Source organism: Pristis pectinata, chromosome 9 (assembly GCF_009764475.1).
Source record: "Pristis pectinata isolate sPriPec2 chromosome 9, sPriPec2.1.pri, whole genome shotgun sequence".
Lineage (NCBI taxonomy): Eukaryota > Metazoa > Chordata > Chondrichthyes > Rhinopristiformes > Pristidae > Pristis > Pristis pectinata.
In genome coordinates this window covers 29,251,605-29,270,828 of record NC_067413.1, presented here as the reverse complement: position 1 = coordinate 29,270,828, position 19,224 = coordinate 29,251,605, and the positions used below count along the sequence as shown (strand labels likewise).

Genomic DNA, 19,224 nt, shown 5'->3' with positions numbered 1-19,224 from the left:
TTCAATGGGATGGGTAGGCGCAGGGGATTTCGCGCTGATTGGGTGCTATGGATGTCAATTATCCCGCATGGCTGCTGGGATAGAATCCGAGGGGAGCGGAGAGATCGGCAGTCGGGTAGCGGAACGGAGATCCAGTGGTGGAAGGGGATCCAGTGAGACGAGGGGAGATCTAGTGACGGGTCTGGGAATCAGTGGAGTTAGAACGGGGATCTAGTGGCGGGGCGGAGATCTAGTTGGGCAAGAGCGGTGATCCTTTGGTGGAAGGGGATCCAGTTGGGCTAGAGCAGAGATCACGTGGGGCTCGAATAGTGATCCATTGGCGAAGCGGAGAGCCAACGGCGAGCGGAGATCCGGTAGGGATCCAGTGGCTCTGGAGCATCGATTCAAGGATCGGGGGGAGGATCCAGTGGCGGTCGGGCAGTGGTCGAGCGGCAGGGCGGGGATCCAGAGGCCGAGGGGGGAATCCAGTGGGGATTGGGCGAGATGTGGCCGGGCGCTGTCTTTGCCCTGCTCTTGCTGTGCTGTGGCGCTGGGCGCGCCCAGTACGAGAGGTACAGTTTCCGCAGCTTCCCGCGGGACGAGCTGATGCCGCTGGAATCGGCTTATCGACATGCGCTGGACCAGTACACGGCGGAGAACTGGCAGGAGTGCGTGGACTACCTGGAGATGAGCCTGAGGCTCCACCGCCTGCTCCGAGACAGTGAGGCTTTCTGCAACCTCAACTGCAGCACGGTGCGATCCCAGGAAACCTCCCACTTCAGCCGCTTCGCCGAGCTGCATCTATTCAGCAACATCATGAGTAGAGCCCAGTGCCTGAGGAGATGCAAGCAGGGTCTGCCCGCCTTCCGCCAGACCCAGCCCAGCCGGGAGACGCTGGAGGAGTTCGAGAAGCGCCAAGTCTACAAGTTTCTCCAGTTTGCCTATTTTAAGGTGAGAGCGTGAGTTAGAAAACCAGAACTCAACGGTGTTCGCAGAGACGTGAGACCAAGCGTACAGAGAAAAGGGGAGAAGGTAGACCCAAAGGTCCTTCACCCCAATGATTACCTTTGTGCGTGTCTGCATCAAACTGTAGATACACCCTTGGACACAGACACCATGTGACACTGAGTATGGAGGTTCTCTCTCTCTCCAGCCTTATGAAGACTGGAGCTGGCCACATTGCCCAGAAACATTCCACTCAGCCAGACCCTGTCGTGCTACCTGTTCCTTGTAGAAAAGTTTGTGCACACAAACATCCTTCACCACAGATCAGTCAGGCTTCACTGAAAGTCCTGGACCCCCTGTGGGAAAGGTGACAGTGGATTGTCCATGGTTCCCCAAAGCAGACTGTCAAAATCATTTGGCAGAATGTTTCAACACCCAAAGTTTCAAACCAGCACCAAGATGTTACTTGGCTGATGGTGAGAAGGGCTGTCTTCATCAGGACCTTCACGCACAGCCCGAGTCTCAGTACCACCACTGGCTGTCCTCGACTGCTCTGGTGGGGGTGAGACTGTCGCTCCGGGCCTTCTACGATGTCAGGAGGTCAGGACAGGTATGCGGCTTTACCTGTGGTCTGCTTCACGGAAACATACCGAGACAAACATCGACTGCTGCTGGAAGACCATCTATTCAGTAAAAGATGTGCTTTGGTCTGCCCAAAGCTTCTTGGTTTTCCAGTGTAAGGCACGGAAGCTGGCCCTTTGGTCTAATGTGATCAAACTGGCTATCAGATACCTATCCATACTAATCCCATTTTCCACCTCTTGGCCTTAGACTTCCATGCAATGGCATATCCCACCACCCCTCTTGGGCAGTGTGTTCCAGATTTCAATCAACTTCTGTGTGGAAAAAAATTATTCCTCAAGACCCCTTCCCCTTTTTTTCTCCCTTAACACCATTTTCCTGCCCACTACAAATCCTTTGGTTCCATTAATATCCAGAAATCCATCAATTTCTGTTCTGAAGGAACTCAATGAATGAAACTCTGCAGCCCTCTGGAATAGGGAATTTCAAAGGTTCACTGCCTTTTGAGTGAAGAAACTTCTAATTTCAGTCCTTACTGAAGTATCCTTTATTTTGAGACTGTGACCCCTTTCTGAGCCTGGAATCCTCAGCCAGGGGAAACCCCCCCCCCCCCCCCCCCCCCGCACACTGTCGAGCACAGTAAGAAATTTGTTATGTACCAATAAGGTCACTGATTGTTACTAAGCTCTGAAGAATAGAGAGCTAGCCTGCTCGATCTTTCTGAAAGAGAGGTTGTCTCCCAGGGAGCATGATGGTGAATCTTCCATCACACAACTTGTGTAGCAAGTGTATCTCTTTTGGGTAAGGAGACCAAAGTTCTACATAATGCTCCAGGTGTGTGGTTTCACCAAGGCTCCTGAGAATTTCAATGATCTGAGGCTTTCCCCTTAAAGCTTCTTTGGATCCTCGTCACTACTTACATTACCAGTTTCCTGTCAGCAGAATTGCAAATGTTACATTTGGTTTCCTCATTGATAGTGACTGAATAGTTGAGCGCTTGTACTGATTCCTGCAGTACCCTACAAGTTATAGCCTGTCAACATGAGGAGGACCTGTTTATTCCCAGTCTTTCTATCTGTTAGTCAAATCTCAATGCACACTTGCATATTTCCCCCAATTCCATGTGCTCTAACCTTGTTCACCAGTATCCTTGTTTAAGGCTTTCTGGAAATCCAAATACATCACATCTAGTCATAGAGTTATACAGCACAGAAACATGCCCTTTGGCCCAATTTATCAGTGCCAACCAAGTTGCATACCTGAGCTAATCCTATTTGCCTGTGTTTGGTTCATATCCCTCTAAACCTTTTCTATCTATACATCTGTCCAAACATCTTTAGTATGTTGTAATTCCACCCACCTCTACCACTTCCTCTGGTAGCTCATTCTATATATCCACCACTCTCTGTGTGAAGAACTTGCTCTTCAGGTTCCCTTTAAATCTTCCTCTCTAACCTTAACCCTATGCCCTCTAGTTTTAGACTCGCCTACCCTTGGAAAAAGACTGTGATCATTCACCTTGTCTATGTCACTCATTGATTTTATAAACATCTGTAAAGTCATCCCTCAGCCTCCTACCCATCAGGGGAACAGTCCCGGCCTATCCAGTGTCTCCTTATAACTCAAGTACTCAGTCCCACTAATATCCTTATAAATCTTTTCTGCACACTTTCCAGCTTAATGACATCCTTCCTCTAGCTAGGTGACCAGAACTGTACACAAAATTCCAAGTGTGGTTTCTCCAATGCCTTGTACAGCTGTAACATGACATCCCAACTCTTGTACCCAATGCCCTGACTGATGAACACCAGTATGCCAAATGCATTCTTCACCACCCTGTCTACCTGTGTCACCTTTTTCAGGGAATCATGTACTTGTACTCCTGGGCCCCTCTGTTCTGCAACGCTTTCCAGGGCCTTGCCATTTACTGTGAATGTCCTGCCTTGGTTTAACTTCCCAAAGTGCAACACCTCAGACATCCAAGTTAAATTCCATTTGCTATTCCTTGGTCCACTATTCCAATTGATCTAGAGCCTGTTGTAATCTTAGATAACCTTCTTCACTGTCCACTATACCACCAATTTTGGTGTCATCTGCAAACTTATTAACCATGCCAACTCCATTCTCATCCAAATCATTAATATAGATGACAAGCAACAGCAGACCCAGCACTGATCCCTGCGTCACACCACTGGTTACAGGCCTCCAGTCTGAAAAACACTGCCACCCTCTGACTTCTTCCACCAAGTCAATTTTGTGTCCAATTGGTTAGCTCACTGTGGATCCCATGTGTTCTAATCTTCCATACCAACCTATCTTGCAGAACCTTGTCAAAGGCCTTGCAAAAATCCATGTAGACAATGTACCATCCTGCCCTTATCAAACCTCTTGGTCACTTCTTCAAAAAACGCAATCAAATTCATGAGACATGATTTCCCACACACAAAGCCATGCTGACAATCCCTAACCAGTTCTTGCCTTTCCAAATGTAGGTTGATCTTGTTTCTCAGAATCCCCTCCAGTAACTTTCCCACCACTGATGTTAGGCTCACTGGCCTGTAGTTCCCTGGCCTGTCCTTACAGCCCTTCTTAAATAAAGGCACAATAGCCACCCTCCAATCTTCCGGTATCTCACCTGTGACTAACAATGATACAAATATCTTTGCCAGGGCCCCAGCGATTTCTGCCCTACCTTCCCACAATGTCCTTGGATACACTTGGTCTGGCCCCAGGGCTTTATCCACCTCTTTGTGCTTTAAGACCACCAGTATCTCCTCTTTTGTAATGTGGATATGTTCCAAAACAGCACTATCCCCTCGCTTCCATGACCTACTAGTTACATCTTATCTATTGGATAATTCTCAATGTATTTTTTTGTCTCTCCAAGTGATCCCAGTGGTGGGATTCAAGGGTTAACCAAACAGTTGAAAGAAAGGATTTGTCCTCCCTGTGGACATTCACAGACCGCCCAGCAGCTTCGTGCTCCCAAAATAACAGATATAGGGGAATTATTTTCACATCTCGTGTTGCTGGGACATGAACTGGCTGGCTCTGTATCTTTTTCATCAGCCCTAAGCTCCTGTAGTCCCTCCCCTCTGCACAGTCAGCTTGATCCCTATAATTTGTTTAGACGCCTAAGTTATTCAGCCAGACTGTTTCAGTGGGTGTTTCTGTACCTGCCGCCCACTGTGAATGCAGTCACAAGTAGTGTTGAATTGTGGGGGATAGTGGTTTAAAAATTGTAGCTCTGATGACACTGGAAACTACTAATGTGTCCATTTCAGAGTTCCACATTCGAGCAGAGGGCTCAGAAAGTGTCATTAACCATTTATCTTCGGTCTTTCATTTCCTTCAGCTGAGTCTTGAATTACTCTCTGTAATTTTTCTATGGTGGAACTTGAAGCAAAGTGGTTTTCAGCTAGTGAATTTGGAGGGAGGCTGTGCTCAGTGACTCACGGTTACACCTGGCATTTCCTGCTGTTGGTATGTGTTTCCTGGGGTAAATTCAGGTTGCCCTGTGATAGGTCAGGGATTCTCTTCAAGTCATTTCCAGTATCAGACCCTGTACCTTTCCGCTGTTAATCTCTGGAGGGAAGTTTGGAATATTTCCTGCTGCCTCCACAATAATTCATCAACATGTGGGAATAGTCACTGAGAAGATCAGAAAATGCTGACTGAAGGTGACCATTTAATCCATTTACACTCTGCTATCCTCAGTTGATGTTTCCATTTCTATAGAAGCACCTGATGTCCCAAAGAACAATAAAACAGTTCCCTTCTTTCACTTCACATTCATTCTGACAGACAGGCAGGCAATGGCAATGTACTGAGTTACATCGGACTGATGGACTCCAATAGCAAATCTCCTCCAAACTCGGGTACTTCACCGATAGTTCCTCTCTCCAGTACAGACCAAACCCACAGAGCAGCTTAAAGTCAGGCAGGTGGATAGATAGAGAGGTACAGTACATTATTGATGTGCGTGCTGAGGCACTAGGTCACATGACTGGCATAGTCCCAATAGAAGATCTGCACATGATGCACCATATTCCACTGAAGCATTCAGAAAGACTCAAGGTATCTGAATTCTGACAAAGACTCTGCCCAGATCTCATAGAGGAAAAACAACCTCAGCTTAATAGAATGTTCTTTCCACTTTGGTGGTGCTCACTTGTGACTGATTATATTGCAGCCTAATGGAGGTATTTGTCCTTTTGTATCAGGTCAATAACATTCCCAAGGCCATCTCAGCAGCACATACCTTCCTCCAGAAGCACCCTGGCGATGCGATGATGCAGCAGAACATGGCTTATTACAGCAGTTTACCAGGCTCCGACGAGTTCATTAATGATCTGGAGGTGAAAAGCTACGAGGTGAGTGGAAGGCTTCAAAGTGTTTCTGGCTGAGACCTCTTCCAGTCACTGTTGTTTTTCTATGTGTCTGAACTGAGTGGAGGAACAGAGCAAGTGTAGTCACTGAAGTGGCAAGTGTGAGTGGAAGGACCAGTGACTGATGGTGCAGAGATCCAGTGGACCCAGTGTGAGTGGAGAGACCAGTGGCCGATGGTGCGGAGATCCAGTGGACCCAGTGTGAGTGGAGAGACCAGTGGCCGATGGTGCGGAGATCCAGTGGACCCAGTGTGAGTGGAGAGACCAGTGATTGATGGTGCAGAGTGCCTGCTCCACCCCCACCACAAGGCTCCAGATTGATTGAAGGTGTGAGACCAGCGAAGAGAACATTGGAATAGTCACATCCAGGGCTTATCAAAGGGGCTCAGCAACATGAGCTGATTCAGTTGTGCGGACAGTTGATAAGGCCTATCCTGCAGTTTTATCAAGCTATGGATTATGGACCTTGTTGTCCCAGTAAAGTCTCCCAGCATCTCCACAGTCAGCCAATCCATGTTGGTGGTGATCCTCTGACCACAGAGGTAGAAGTGTGCCTTTTGAATCCACAGAGTGAATGCAAGTGCTGAGAAAGGTTGATGTGGGTTTGTCTTATGGGGTGGGCTGTGAATGGATGTTGGCATAAGATCCATTCACAGCCCACAAGTTTGAGCCACAATCTTTGTGTGAGGCCTTCCTTCCACCAGTCTGCATCTTGATCCATCTTCCAGGGTGCAGCAACAGACTTCCAGTCTTGTAGGCTGATTTGAAGCTTTCTTTACAATTAAATTGTGTATTGAACACCAATGCCTCTGGAGATACAAGGGGCTGCAGATGCTGAAATCTGGAGCAAAGAACAAACAGCTAGAGGAACTCACTGGTTTCAGCAGCATCTGTGGAGGAAGAGGAATAGTTGTCGTTTTGGGTTGTGACCCTGTATCAGGACCATTGCCCCTGAGAGAGTCAGGACTCAAGGGCCTGGGTTATATGGGGAGGTTGGGCAGGCTAGGACTTGATTCCTTGGAGCGTAGGAGACTGAGGAGTGACCTTATAGAAGTGTATGAAATCATGAGGGTAGATAGGGTGAATGCACACAGAGGGCGTAGGTTTTAAGTGAGAGGGAAACATTTTCATGCAGAGGTGGAACGAGCTGCCAGAAGAAGTGGAGGCAGATACAGTAACAACATTTAAAAGATGCTTGGACAGGTACATGGATAGGAAAGGTTCAGAGGGATATGGGTCAAACGCAGGCAAATGGGACTAGCTTGGATAGACATCTTGGTCAGCATGGACAAGTTGGGCCAAAGGGCTTGATTCCGTGCTGTATGACTCTGTGACCAGTTTGCAGAACACCTCCATTCAATCTGGACAGATGATGCAGTTGTTGGTCACTTTAACTTTTCATTCCTGTCCTTCTGTCTTTGACTTCTACAGTCTCCAATGAAACCTATCGTAAGCACCAGGTATGGCACCCCATCTTCCATCTGGGCACATCGCAGCTCTTGGCTCTCAACAGTGAATTCAGCAGTTTCAGATAACCAGCCTTTCCTGTTTGTGTCAGATCCAAGGATATCCACCTTTTAATATTCATTTTGTTTCTCTCTACACAGTCGCTGCCTGGTCTGCTGAGTATTTCTAGCATTCCCTTTTGTTTCACGTTTCCCTCAACCACTGTTGTGCCATTCACAGAATCCTCTCCAGCATGTTTGTTCATTTATTATTCTCTCTCAGACCGTTCTCCTTCATCTGTTAACAAGGCAGCTCTGAAAGCTCAGTATCACCTGAACATCCTTGGTCTCCACCCTATCACAAACATTCCTCCTGTTCTCTCCACTCCTCCTCTCCACAACTTAAAACATTTCTTCATAAATGGACACTGCTGACCAGGGCTGTTGTGGAATTTCAGACTCTCTTCCTACGAGCAGTGAAAGCCTACAACGCAGAGAACTACCCGGTGTCTGTTTCCAACATGGAGTTGGCCATTCCTGACTACCTCAAGGCCTATGACGAGTGTATTGCTACCTGTGAGGGCTCTCGGGAAGTGACAGAGTTTAAAGATTTCTATCCTTCCATAGCAGGTTGGTGCAGATTTTTTGGAAGTTTTGTTCTCGTTGGGTTATTAAGGATGAATAATGCAGAAACCATTTCTCTTCCTCAACTCACACACTCCCTCCCTCACTCTGTCCCCTCCCACCTTTCTTCTCAGCTTCTGCTTTCCTCATCTCTCAATCTCATCACTTCATGGTACTCCTGGATTTGCTGTGGCAAAGTATAGCTCCCATTGGTAATGTGTCTTTAATTGTCAACACTTTCTTAATTAAAGTCAGATTAATTCTATGCATTACTGTTTCGTTAATTCACTTACATCTTGTGATGTTCTGAAGTTGGAATGATGGGTATGACTGTCTTATAGTGGCTTTGTGCTGGGATAATACCTCCAAGTGAAGAGACTTCTTTTGCTTCCAGATCATTATGCTGAGGTTCTGCAGTGCAAGGTGAAGTGCGAACATGATTTAACACCTGTGGTTGGAGGCTTTTTCGTGGAGAAATTTCTGGCTACAATGTACCACTACTTGCAGTTTGCTTATTATAAACGTGAGTAAACAGCTAGTAAACTGGGTTTGAAGAGCAGTACTGATCAAAAAAAAAGTGAAGTGCAAACTTTATCTATGTACCATGCTGCAGGGCAGTCAGTTTGTGCTGAGCTTGTAGAAGGGGAAATTAAACAACTGGGGAGGGGCTGCATTGAACGAGACCAGGAAAACCTAATGGGAGGGGTACTAGCAAAATGGTCGCAGCTTTCAGTAACATTCTGTGATTCCTTAGGTAAAAGTCTGCTGTAATTCTAGAATGTGAGAAGCGATGAGATTCACTTTTAGATCTGTATGTGCATGAAATGTTTCAGTCCTTCACACACAGTTAACTTATTTAGAAGCACTGAGGGTACATCCTGGTATTGACTGAAAGTGCCTGTTGGGAGATGGGTGATCATCTACCCATTGGGAGATGGGTGATCGACTGTTGATGGGAAATGGGTGATCATATACCCAGTGGGGGATGGGTGATCGACTGTTGATGGGAGATGGGTGATCATATACCCAGTGGGGGATGGGTGATCGACTGTTGATAGTAGATGGGTGATGTCTACCAGTTAGGAGATGGGTGATCAACTGGCCATTGGGAGATGCCAATTAACTTCCCATTTATAAGACAGAGGTTGAGTTGATTGCAGAGCACCATCCCAGACTTCACACTCCCAGCCATTGACTGTCAACCTGACCACAGTTTACTCAGTGACACCACAGGCAAGGACTAGGATGTTGGTCATGTACTGTTGTGTTCTCCTTGGAAAGAACCAGTGGTTTATAACTGAGTGTGGCACAGGGACAACATGTTAACCATGCAGTCCCTCTCATGGAAGTGCTATCTTGACTTCTTCCTGTGAATGTTTTGCAGTCAACAACATGAAGAATGCAGCCCCATGTGTGGCAACCTACCTGTTGTTTGATCCAGAAGATTCAGTGATGAAGCAGAATTTGGTGTACTACCAATATCACAAGGAGAAGTGGGGCTTGACCGAGGAAGATTTTGCACCAAGACCAGTACGTAACCAGAGGGAGTTGTGGGGAATTTGGTGGGGTGGGGGAGCGGGCTGAGAGGGGATCAGGTACAAATCGAAAGTGATGTAATTTCTTTGTCAGATTATACATACCCGGAAGTGTTAGGCAGAGACCCCCATCACCACCCAATCAGACATGGTTAAAGGTTTGACCCTGCCCTGATGCTGCACTGCTCCCGTCCCTGCCCTTCAACAGCTCCCGTCCCTGCCCTTCACGGCTCCTGTCCCTGCTCATCCGTTGGATCAGGGGAGCTCCTCCAAAAGATCGCCGTGGTAACTGCTGTACAGCCCCTAATTTCCGTCTGTGATCTCCATCCCAGCCATAGATGGGGCCAGATCTCACTTGAGGTAAATGAGCAGGTCATCCAGTCCAAATGAAGAGCCTCAGCCCAACATGTTGGCTGTGCATTTCCCTCCCATCGATGCTGCCTGACCTGCTGAGTTTGTCCTGCACTTTGTTGCTATCTTTCACCACCTGTTCCAGTGCCCACTGCTCTCTGACCTAGTCCTGATCTGGTGATTTCTTTCTCCCCAACGACATTGAAACAAGTTGTCCTCATCTAGTAAACAGCATTTAAGTCTGTTCCCTGATGTGTCACGTCCCAGATCTGATGGTCCACACTCTGAATCAGTTTGTCTCCATCCTTCACCTACTATTTTAAGCCCCAGTGTTTCCCAATTGCGTGCAGAGGCCACAACTGGATACACTATTCCAACTGAGGGCTTGCCCAAGGAGTAAATCTTAAAGAAGACAGTCCTACAAATGCAGTCTGCACCGTATTGGTGTATGAGTCAGTATCTTCCCAACATGATGAAACTTTGATTCAAATTGACATGTAGTTTTATGAACTAGAGATTTCTTTTGAAACTAGGCACATGGTCTACAGGTATAGAACACATGTGACCATGTAATCCATTTGTGTTTGGAAAGAAGTAACAAAACCATTAGTTGCTGTGATGATGAGTGTTGGTGGGATTTCAGAGAGGAGAGCATGAGGAGAAGCCTGGAGAGGAGACTGAGTGTGGGAGGGAGATTTACAGGGGTGGGTGGAGAAGGATGGTAGTGATTGATGAACAAGAGGGAGAAGGTGGGGAGAAATGGTGTTGTGCATCTTCATGTACCTAGTATGACGTCCTTTAACGCAATGGGGTTTGCATCACAACATCAACCTAACAACAAATTACTTCAGGAGTGTGGTGACCACTGTTGGGCTTATCAGTCAATACATGGATATTTAGTCATTGAACAGAGACACTAGCTGCTGATGTAAAAGATCTCTGACTGTGGTTAATTTCCAGGAAGCTTTGCGATATTACAACCAGACCAAATTTCAGCTTCAGATGTATGAGTTTGCCCAGCAGCATTTATTGGACGATGATGAGGTGAGTCGAGACCACACTGTGCTGAACCGTTGGGGCTGCCATTGGCCATCAATGGAGGAAGTGGTGAGGCAGAAAACACATTTCACAGAAACAAAAGCTCTTCACTGTATCTCGCTACATGTGACAATAATAAACCAATTCACAATGATACCACAAGCTACAGTGACAGATAGGAATTGGAGTCCAAGAGTAAAAATGTCCTGTAACTATGGAGCATTGGTGTACCCACATCTGGATGGGTATGGTTTTAGCCTGACTCCCTGACATAGACATACCTAGTACTAGTGGGAGTTCAGTGGTTCAACAGCAAAATTTCAGGGACAAGGGGAATTATCCTGTGGATAACTCCCGTGGATGTGGATAACACCTAGAATACTGGGTGTTCTGGTGCATGAATTACAATAAGTTAGCAGGTAGGTCCAAAAAGTAGTTAAAAAGGCAAATGGCATTTTGGCCTTTAGATATCTTTATTAGTCACATGTTCGTTGAAACACACAGTGAAATGCATCCTTTCGTGTAGAGTATTCTGGGGGCAGCCCGCAAGTGTCGCCACGCTTCCAGCACCAACATAGCATGCCCACAACATCCTAACCCATACATCTTTGGAATGTGGGAGGTAACCAGAGCACCCAAGGAAACGCAGGCAGACACGGGGAGAACATACAAACTCCTTACAGACGGTGACAAGAATTGAACCCAGGTCACTGGCGCTGTAATAGCATTACGCTAACTGCTGCACTACCATGCCTTTATTGCTAAGGGGTGGGACTTTAAAAATAGGGAGGTTTTGTTGTAGTTGTACAGGGTGTTAGTGAGACCTCACCTGGAATACTGTGTACGGTTTTGGTCTTCTTACCTAATAAAAAGGATATAGTAACATTGGAGATGGTCGAAAGGAGATTCACCAGGATAATTCCTGGGACGAGAGGGTTGTCCTATCAAGAGAGGCTGGACAGGTTATGTCCATATTTGGAGTTTAGCAGAATGAGGGGTGATCTTATTGAAACATCTCAGATCCTGAGGGGACATGACATAGTAGGTGTTGAGATGTTTACATTATTGGGGGAGTCTCAAAGTAAGATATAATTTCAAGGTAAGGCCCCATCATTTGAAACCGAGGTATGTGAAATTTCTTCTCACAAAGGATAATGAATCTCTCAGATTTGTGGAGGCTAGCTTATTAAGATTATTTAAAGTGGAGGTAGTTAACTTTTTAAAGCATCAAGGGATCATAGGCAGAGGATTTGGCACAGAAGAGGAGATGAGGCCTGGGGTAGATCAGCTGAGTGGCCTACTCCTACTGCTGTTTGGAACATTGCTGGGTATCAGTGTTTAGTGTGTGATTACTGCTCAAAGCCCCTGAAGTTTAGGAAGGAGTCTGACAGCGTTAGGGGCCGAAGTGTGAGACCATCCTTGTCCACTCGCTTCCCGATGGCTGCTCCCAGGAACTGTGCAAAACTCTGGAACCAGGAGTGGAACAACAGAGGGAACCTGACAGGATGAAGACCCATAAACTGGGTCAGCTTTGAAAAGGCAGACTTTAACTTGCCCTGTACAAGTTGGTGTAGATGATTCGCTCGACATTATTTCTGAGGAATGGTTCATCTACCAGACTGGTTGTCCAGAGGCCTGGACCAGTGATCCAGGGACATGAGTTCAAATCAATTCATTAAATAATCTGGAACTGTTTTGTTTTCAAAATGGTCTTGGTAATCTGGAGGGCACCATGAAAGTACTAAACTGCCATAAAAATTCCTCTGGTTCAATAGTCCATATGGGAGGGAAGTGTTGTCCTTACTGAGTCTGGCCGATAGCTGACTCCCAAAACACTAGTGTGCCCTCTGGATTGACCCAATGAGCCACTGTTGTACCGTTGCCAAGGTGGCCCTTCTCACAGGGGATGGGCAATAAATGCTGGCCTTATCTGGATGTGAAAATGGAATAAATATAATGGACAGAATGAATAATTGGAGGCAGAATTATGTCTTTATTGTAGCTACAACATTAGACCCCCAATAATCTGATATAGATATTATTTATAATTCTATTGTTCATTGTTTAGAATCTGTGGGGATGAATTATTTCTGTAGTGAGTCTGCTTGAATTCACTTTCCTTGAACACCAGTCAAGGTGATGAGCTGCAGCATGTCATTGGCAGAACTAACCAGCAGGGGGTGGCAGACACCACACTGTGGAAGTTTTCCAGATTCAAAGTCCATGGTGTTTTCAAACTTTCTGGGTTCAAACCTTCCAGGTTTGTGCTGCTTACAAGTTCATCATTCTGTTCAAAGATTGACTATGCCTGAAAGACACCAATTGCATGCATGTGAAGCTTTGTTTAAACCAGGTTCTATATTGAACCAGACGTAAATTAAGAGGAACAGGCAGGTGAGTTTCAATCTCCCACTAAGGTTTAGTTCCCAAAGACCATACATACCTTATCTTTTTGTATTTTGTCTATGCATGTTCTGTTGAGTGTATATGTATAACTGATGTTTGTATGTGTTCTATGTGTGTCTCTGTGTCTGTATGTGCTCTATGTATCTTGGCTGTGTGTGTCTGTGTGCAGTGGTTGCCCATCAGAAGGTTAGGTTCATGAGACCTACTCTAAGTCTCACTCCCTCTCTCTGCACAGTGGGAATATTCTCAAATATTAGCAAACACTGCTTAAGAATTTTGCAGTGAATTCTTGTTCATGTGTATTAAAACACAAAGTCTTCATGACAAAATGGATAGTTGAGGTTCTGGGATGGAGCTGTGTTCTGCATTTGATCATTTACAGAACTTTGTTGGTTATTTTCCCATGTGATAGTGCCCTCTGATTCTCCAGTAACTGGCCATAGTTTAAATTTCTGGCTATGGATTTGGGGACTGCCCTTCTTTTATCTGTGCTGAGAGTAGTATTTGCCTTTCTACTGTTACCTTAATTCCAATAAATTACCAAGAAAGAAATTTAAACTATTGTTTAAAAATGTAAATCCTGTTTGTTGGGTACAACAAAAGTCCTAACTCAAGATTGTATGAGATAGATGTGAATGCTGCTTTAAAATTCAAACAACAAACTAGTAACCAAATGAATCTTAGATTCAGTTAACAGCTGTTGTTAACCAGAGCATAGACTTAGTTTACATAAACCTTAGTAAGGCTTTTGACAAGGTCTCACATGGTAGGCTGGTCTGAAAGGTTAAGATGCAAGGGATCCGAGGTGAGTTGGCAAACTCACCTTAAAGCAGCCTTCATATTTGCCTTAAGATACAAGGGATCCAAGGTAATTGGCTGGGTGATAGAAGTCGAAGGATAGTGGTGGTCGGGTGTTTTTCTGATTAGAAGTCTGTTTTAAGTGGTGTACTGAAGGGATTGGTGCTGGGACCTTTTGTTAGTTGTAATATCTTTAAATGACTTGGATGAGAATGTAGGTGATCTGATAAGTAAGTTTGCAAATGATAGGAAAATTATTGGAATTGTAGATCATGAGGAAGGTTGTCAAAGGCTATAGTAGAATATAGATCAGCTGGCAAGATGGGCAGAGCAATGGCAGATAGCATTTAATCCAGGCAAGCATGAGGTAATGAACTTTGGGAAGTTAAATTCTAGTAGGACATATAGAGTAAATGGCAGGAACCTTAGCAGCGTTGATGTACAGAGGGACCTTGGGTGCAAGTTCATAGCTCCCTTAAAGAAGTGACACAGGTGGATAGGGTAGTGAAAAAGGCATTTGGTATGCTTGCCTTCATAGGCTGAGGCATTGAGTATAAGAGTTGGGATGTCATGTTGCAGCTGTACAAGACATCAGTTAGCCCGCACTTGGAGTATTGTGTACAGTTCTGGTTACTACATCTGTTAGCAATAGAGGTAGTGCAGAAGTGATTCACCAGGATGTTGCCTGGAACGGAGGGCTGTAGTTATAAGAAGAAATAGGATGGGCTGGGTTTATTCTCACTGGAGGCTGAGGGGTGACCCTATAGAGGTTTATAAAATTATGAGGGGCCCTTTTTCCCCAGGTAAGGGATCTAGAACAAGAGGACACAGACAATGAAAGGGAGGAAATTTAAAGGAGAGCTGAAGGGTAAGTTTTTCACAACGAGGGTGGTGAATATCTGGAACGAGCTCCCAGAGGATGTGGTAGGGACAGATACAGTTACAAGGGTTAAAAGGCATTTAAACAAGCACTTAAACAGGAAAGGAGTAGAGGGATACGGGCTAATGCAGGCAAATGGGATTAGTGTAGATAGGTATCATGGTCAGCATGGATGAGGTGGGCCAAAGGGCCTATTTCTGTGCTGTGTAATTCTGTGATTCTAACCATAATAAATCTCAGATTCTGTTGGTTAGTAATAGCCAAAATGAACCCCAGAACATTGCAATACAAAAACAGCTTTTCAACCCTATAGCTCTATATGAGCACATGTATAATCCCATCCAATAAATTCCACAGCGCCCTACTCCATATACCCAGTAACACCTCATCCTGCAATCACACTCTCCTCCTCCTCCTCCCCACTCCCTTTAATAGCACAGCGCTTTAACCTTCAATATCCCACTGTGTAATCAAACTCTCCCCTCATTCCCCAGATTATTTATTATCCCTCCCAGTCTAATCCCACTCTCCTGCTCCTTCCAGATACAGTGCTCTGTTCATCATATACAGTGCCAGGTTCCTTTTGCAAAGCCCTGCTCTCATGTTGAAAGCTGACTTCATAGTGTGAGATTTCTGTAATTATGGGCTGATAATTGCAGATAATCAGCAATATAAGCAGTACGGATGCTGTCAGATTGTTTTATTAGCAGCATATCCACTGTGTAATTTATCGAAGTGCTGATTGAAACATAAACCTGTCTGTACTTAGTACTGCATTTACAAACGGCCATAATCCAGGAACTGTATAAATCCCTCAGTATATAGCAGGGTGCAGCATTGCTATATCCTCCTGTACAGGCTCATTGTGTGTGTTTGAAACTCTACTTTTATTCACAGTGTGCAGTGGTGTCTACAATGTGTCTATTTAATCCAGTTCTCTCAACCTAATTAAATGCCTCCAGAGCAGATGGTAAATTGTGAAACTCCATACAGCCTCATCTCCCACATCTGGGAAGAGGAAGATATGTCAGGGGATCTTCCAAATACTACAGTTGTGACCATCTTTGAGAAAGGAGGCAAGTCCGGCTGTGCCACAAGAAATTTCTGCAGGTTGTCCAGAGGATGGTGGATGGGTGCCCAACGAACCCTTTGGGCAGATACCCAGTGCTCTGTTAACCCTGGTGGTCAGGTGTCTAATTCGCCTTGTGCAAGTCCAGCAGACCCATTGATTTCAGTGGGAAGGGACAACTATGGTCAGAAATGCAAGGGCCTGGTGATTTTCTTTGTTTATTTAATTTAGTTGATATAAGTGTATTTAATTGTTTCATAGTGCTTCTGAATATTTTTGTTTTTAACTTACATTTTCTAGTGGTTAAATTTGAGTGGTATTTTACAACTGTTTGTCTGTTGAGAATGTCAGAGGGACATTCAGTCCTTTTGATTACATTGACAGAGGTAAGTTTGGGATGTGACAACAGCTGTCATAGTGGGAGTGAGGGGTGGAAGTGCTGCCTGTTTCCCGGGGAAAACTACATCCCTGGAGTCACAGAGTGCTCCAAGGGTAGGTCATCAGCTCACCTGTCCAAACCAGTATGGTAGGCTCATCAGCATCATTTTGTAGTGTATGATACAGAAATTTGTTCCTCAATGTAATCAGCAGCTACACAGGAACCTCCGAAATTACTCCTGTAAACCGTGACTTAACCTGCTACAAGTGCACGTCACTGCCCGATAGAAATAGAGGAAATATGTTTAAAGTTATAATAATTGTGTTTCTAAACTTAACAAACAGTGTGTGCCTGTATCTGCAGGGAGAAGTGCTAGAATATATGGATGATCTTCTGGAAGCTCCAGACAGCTAATGTGAGCAACAGAACAAAATCTACAGGAAAGATGAAAAAGCAGCATTACCCTTTCCAGCTCCTACCACACGCGACATTTCCAAAACTCTGCCTGAAGTTTGGGAGATTTTAATTGCCTCATTATTTCTTCAGTGTTGACTCATGACCCTCTGACTTCCTGTCAATGACGTGCATTTGTTCTTTAACACAGATCTTCTGTCCCACTCTGCCTCACACCCCATCCTCTCCCACAATACCCACCCCATCCCTCCCACAGCACCCATCCCCTCCCTCCATGCCCCATCACCCCAACAGCACCCAATCACTCCCACAGCACCCATCCCGTCCCTCCACACCCCATCCCTCCCACACCCCATCCCCTTCCCTCCCCAATCCCTCCACCCCACCTCCCTCCTTCCCCACCCTCACCTCCATCTCCCATCCTTCCCTCGATTCCCTTCCATTCCCCGCCACACCCCTCTCCACTCCATCTGCCTGCCTCCTCCTCCACACCTTGCACCACACCCCTTACTCTTTTCTCCTTTGATTCATGAGGCCAGACCCAACCAGTGATGCTTTAGTAGTGCTGAAACCAAAGGACATCATTCCCACTGCCTTCCTCAGGCCATTGTGCTGACATTGGTCTTTCCTCCTCGGGACCCAGTTTCCCAATCAGTCAAATGATGATATTTTTCACACAGACTACCTGTAACAGCTTGAACTGGCATCCTCTGTTTTGTTTTGGTGTAATCGGTTGGTTTCACTCTTGAGTGTTGTCCTAGGTCAGACTCATGGTCACGTTGTATTTAGTGCTGTAGCACTGAGGGGAACCTCCTCTTGGTTCACACTACACATTGATGTTGGTCACCAATGGCTGTTTGTGCTTTTCATCCAGAGAGATCCCTGGGAGTAGGATTATGGTGAAACCTTTTCTGGGAATGCCAATCATCCAGTGTCAAAATAGAAGGTAGCCAGGGATTTTGTAGGTTGTCAGAATCTCAAACAGTAAAGGGGAGAATCTGCAAGTTGTTAGGCAAAGCTTGAAATATAACTGAAAGAGCTGTCAATGTCTATGTATAGAGAGCTTAAACCTGAGCTGTTTCATTCACTGTCTCAAGCTCCTACTAGCTACAGTGCCTCAATGCCAGAGAAAACATTGACTCATTTATTAATGTTTGAACATAGACCCTTGATGCTGTTTTAGCAAGTCAGTGTGAAAAACCCACAACCAATCTTTCACTGCAGCTGCCTGGGCTGGACACTTGGTTGTGAGCCATACCTCAAACAGCAATTCCTTTTACACACTGGCCTGTGGTTTGAATAACCCAGTGAAGCACTCCCTTCAACTCTTTACACTCACTGAATGATCAGAGGTTCTCACAAAACAACTGTTGCTTTGATAGCCTACATAATCTGCAATATTTATGGCTCTAAAGTTGTTTTTTATAGGAAAATCTAAATCAGATGTCGTTGCAAGTGATGAGAAGGTGTGTGTTACTGAGAACATAATGCAAACCTTTGTTGGTCACTTTCAACCACTTCAACCAAAAAAATCCCACAAAGGTTGCCCTGAAATTCTTTCCATGTTTACACCAGGTAGCAAACTGTCTTTTCACATACAACCTAAACTGGCTGAACAAACAAAGAAATACAGGATATATTTAAGTTCTTGGATTTATTTTTGAAAATTGAAAGCAGTTTGTCAGTTAAAGTTTAACAAAGGTTACTCACTTGCTATTTGAGTAAATCCCGTGTCCCAACACAATCCTGAATCTCTGCTTGTTAGCCCAGCCAATGCAGAGTGTGCCACAGTATTTTACAGTAAATCTTGCTTTTCATGATTACACAAATGTACAGTATTAATCTTTATACACTACAGCCCTTGTGTTCAAGTTTTTAAAAGATGTTTAAGAACTGTACAATCAAGTTGGTGCCTTAAACCTAATAAAGATGTTTTTATCTTGCTAAAAAGATGACATTTATTTATTTCTATGTGCAGCCTCATGTAAGCTGACAACACTTTACAGATGGAAAAGTCATTGCCTTGGCATTTTTCAGAGCAGAGTGTGAAGTCACTGAACAAAAGATGGGTGTATATAACAATGTAGTAAGTTCTGGAAAATCCATCAAAGACCAATATATGCTTCGTGTGGCTGGAATATAGTGGCTTGCAAACCCAGCTCCCTCCAGCACTGGGCAAGGAAACCTTCACTTAGTATTGCTCCTGTGTGTGTCAGACACAGCGAAAGGTCTTGTTGCCTTCACTTTTAGAAGGAAAGCCTGACAGTTACTGCAGTGTTGGCTAAACCCTGCAAGTCAACAGAACCTAAGTAGAAATGTTTTAAGTTCCTTGACATGTTGCAGGCAGTAGCCACTTTAAGGTTTCCCACCCCCCCCCCCCCCCCCCCCAGC

At 45.1% G+C, this 19,224-nt stretch overlaps 1 protein-coding gene across 1 annotated transcript; it reads left to right on the top strand.

Moving 5' to 3' along the window:
- The first annotated feature begins 36 nt into the window (after positions 1 to 36).
- crtap (cartilage associated protein) lies at positions 37 to 19,175 on the top strand. Its single transcript, XM_052023735.1, has 7 exons — positions 37 to 930; positions 5,730 to 5,879; positions 7,798 to 7,969; positions 8,358 to 8,486; positions 9,348 to 9,493; positions 10,810 to 10,893; positions 16,783 to 19,175. The coding sequence occupies exons 1-7, from the start codon at positions 484 to 486 to the stop codon at positions 16,831 to 16,833; spliced, it is 1,179 nt and encodes a 392-aa protein (XP_051879695.1). The 5' UTR covers positions 37 to 483; the 3' UTR covers positions 16,834 to 19,175.
- Positions 19,176 to 19,224: the final 49 nt, after the last annotated feature.

What these genes read in the sequence shown, in the direction of transcription:
- crtap (XM_052023735.1), top strand. Translation starts at nt 484, where the DNA reads ATGTGGCCGGGCGCTGTCTTTGCCCTGCTCTTGCTGTGCTGTGGCGCT. An exon ending in TGGAGGTGAAAAGCTACGAG is followed by an intron (nt 5,880 to 7,797) that starts GTGAGTGGAAGG and finishes GTGGAATTTCAG; the next exon opens with ACTCTCTTCCTACGAGCAGT. An exon ending in AAGATTTTGCACCAAGACCA is followed by an intron (nt 9,494 to 10,809) that starts GTACGTAACCAG and finishes GTTAATTTCCAG; the next exon opens with GAAGCTTTGCGATATTACAA.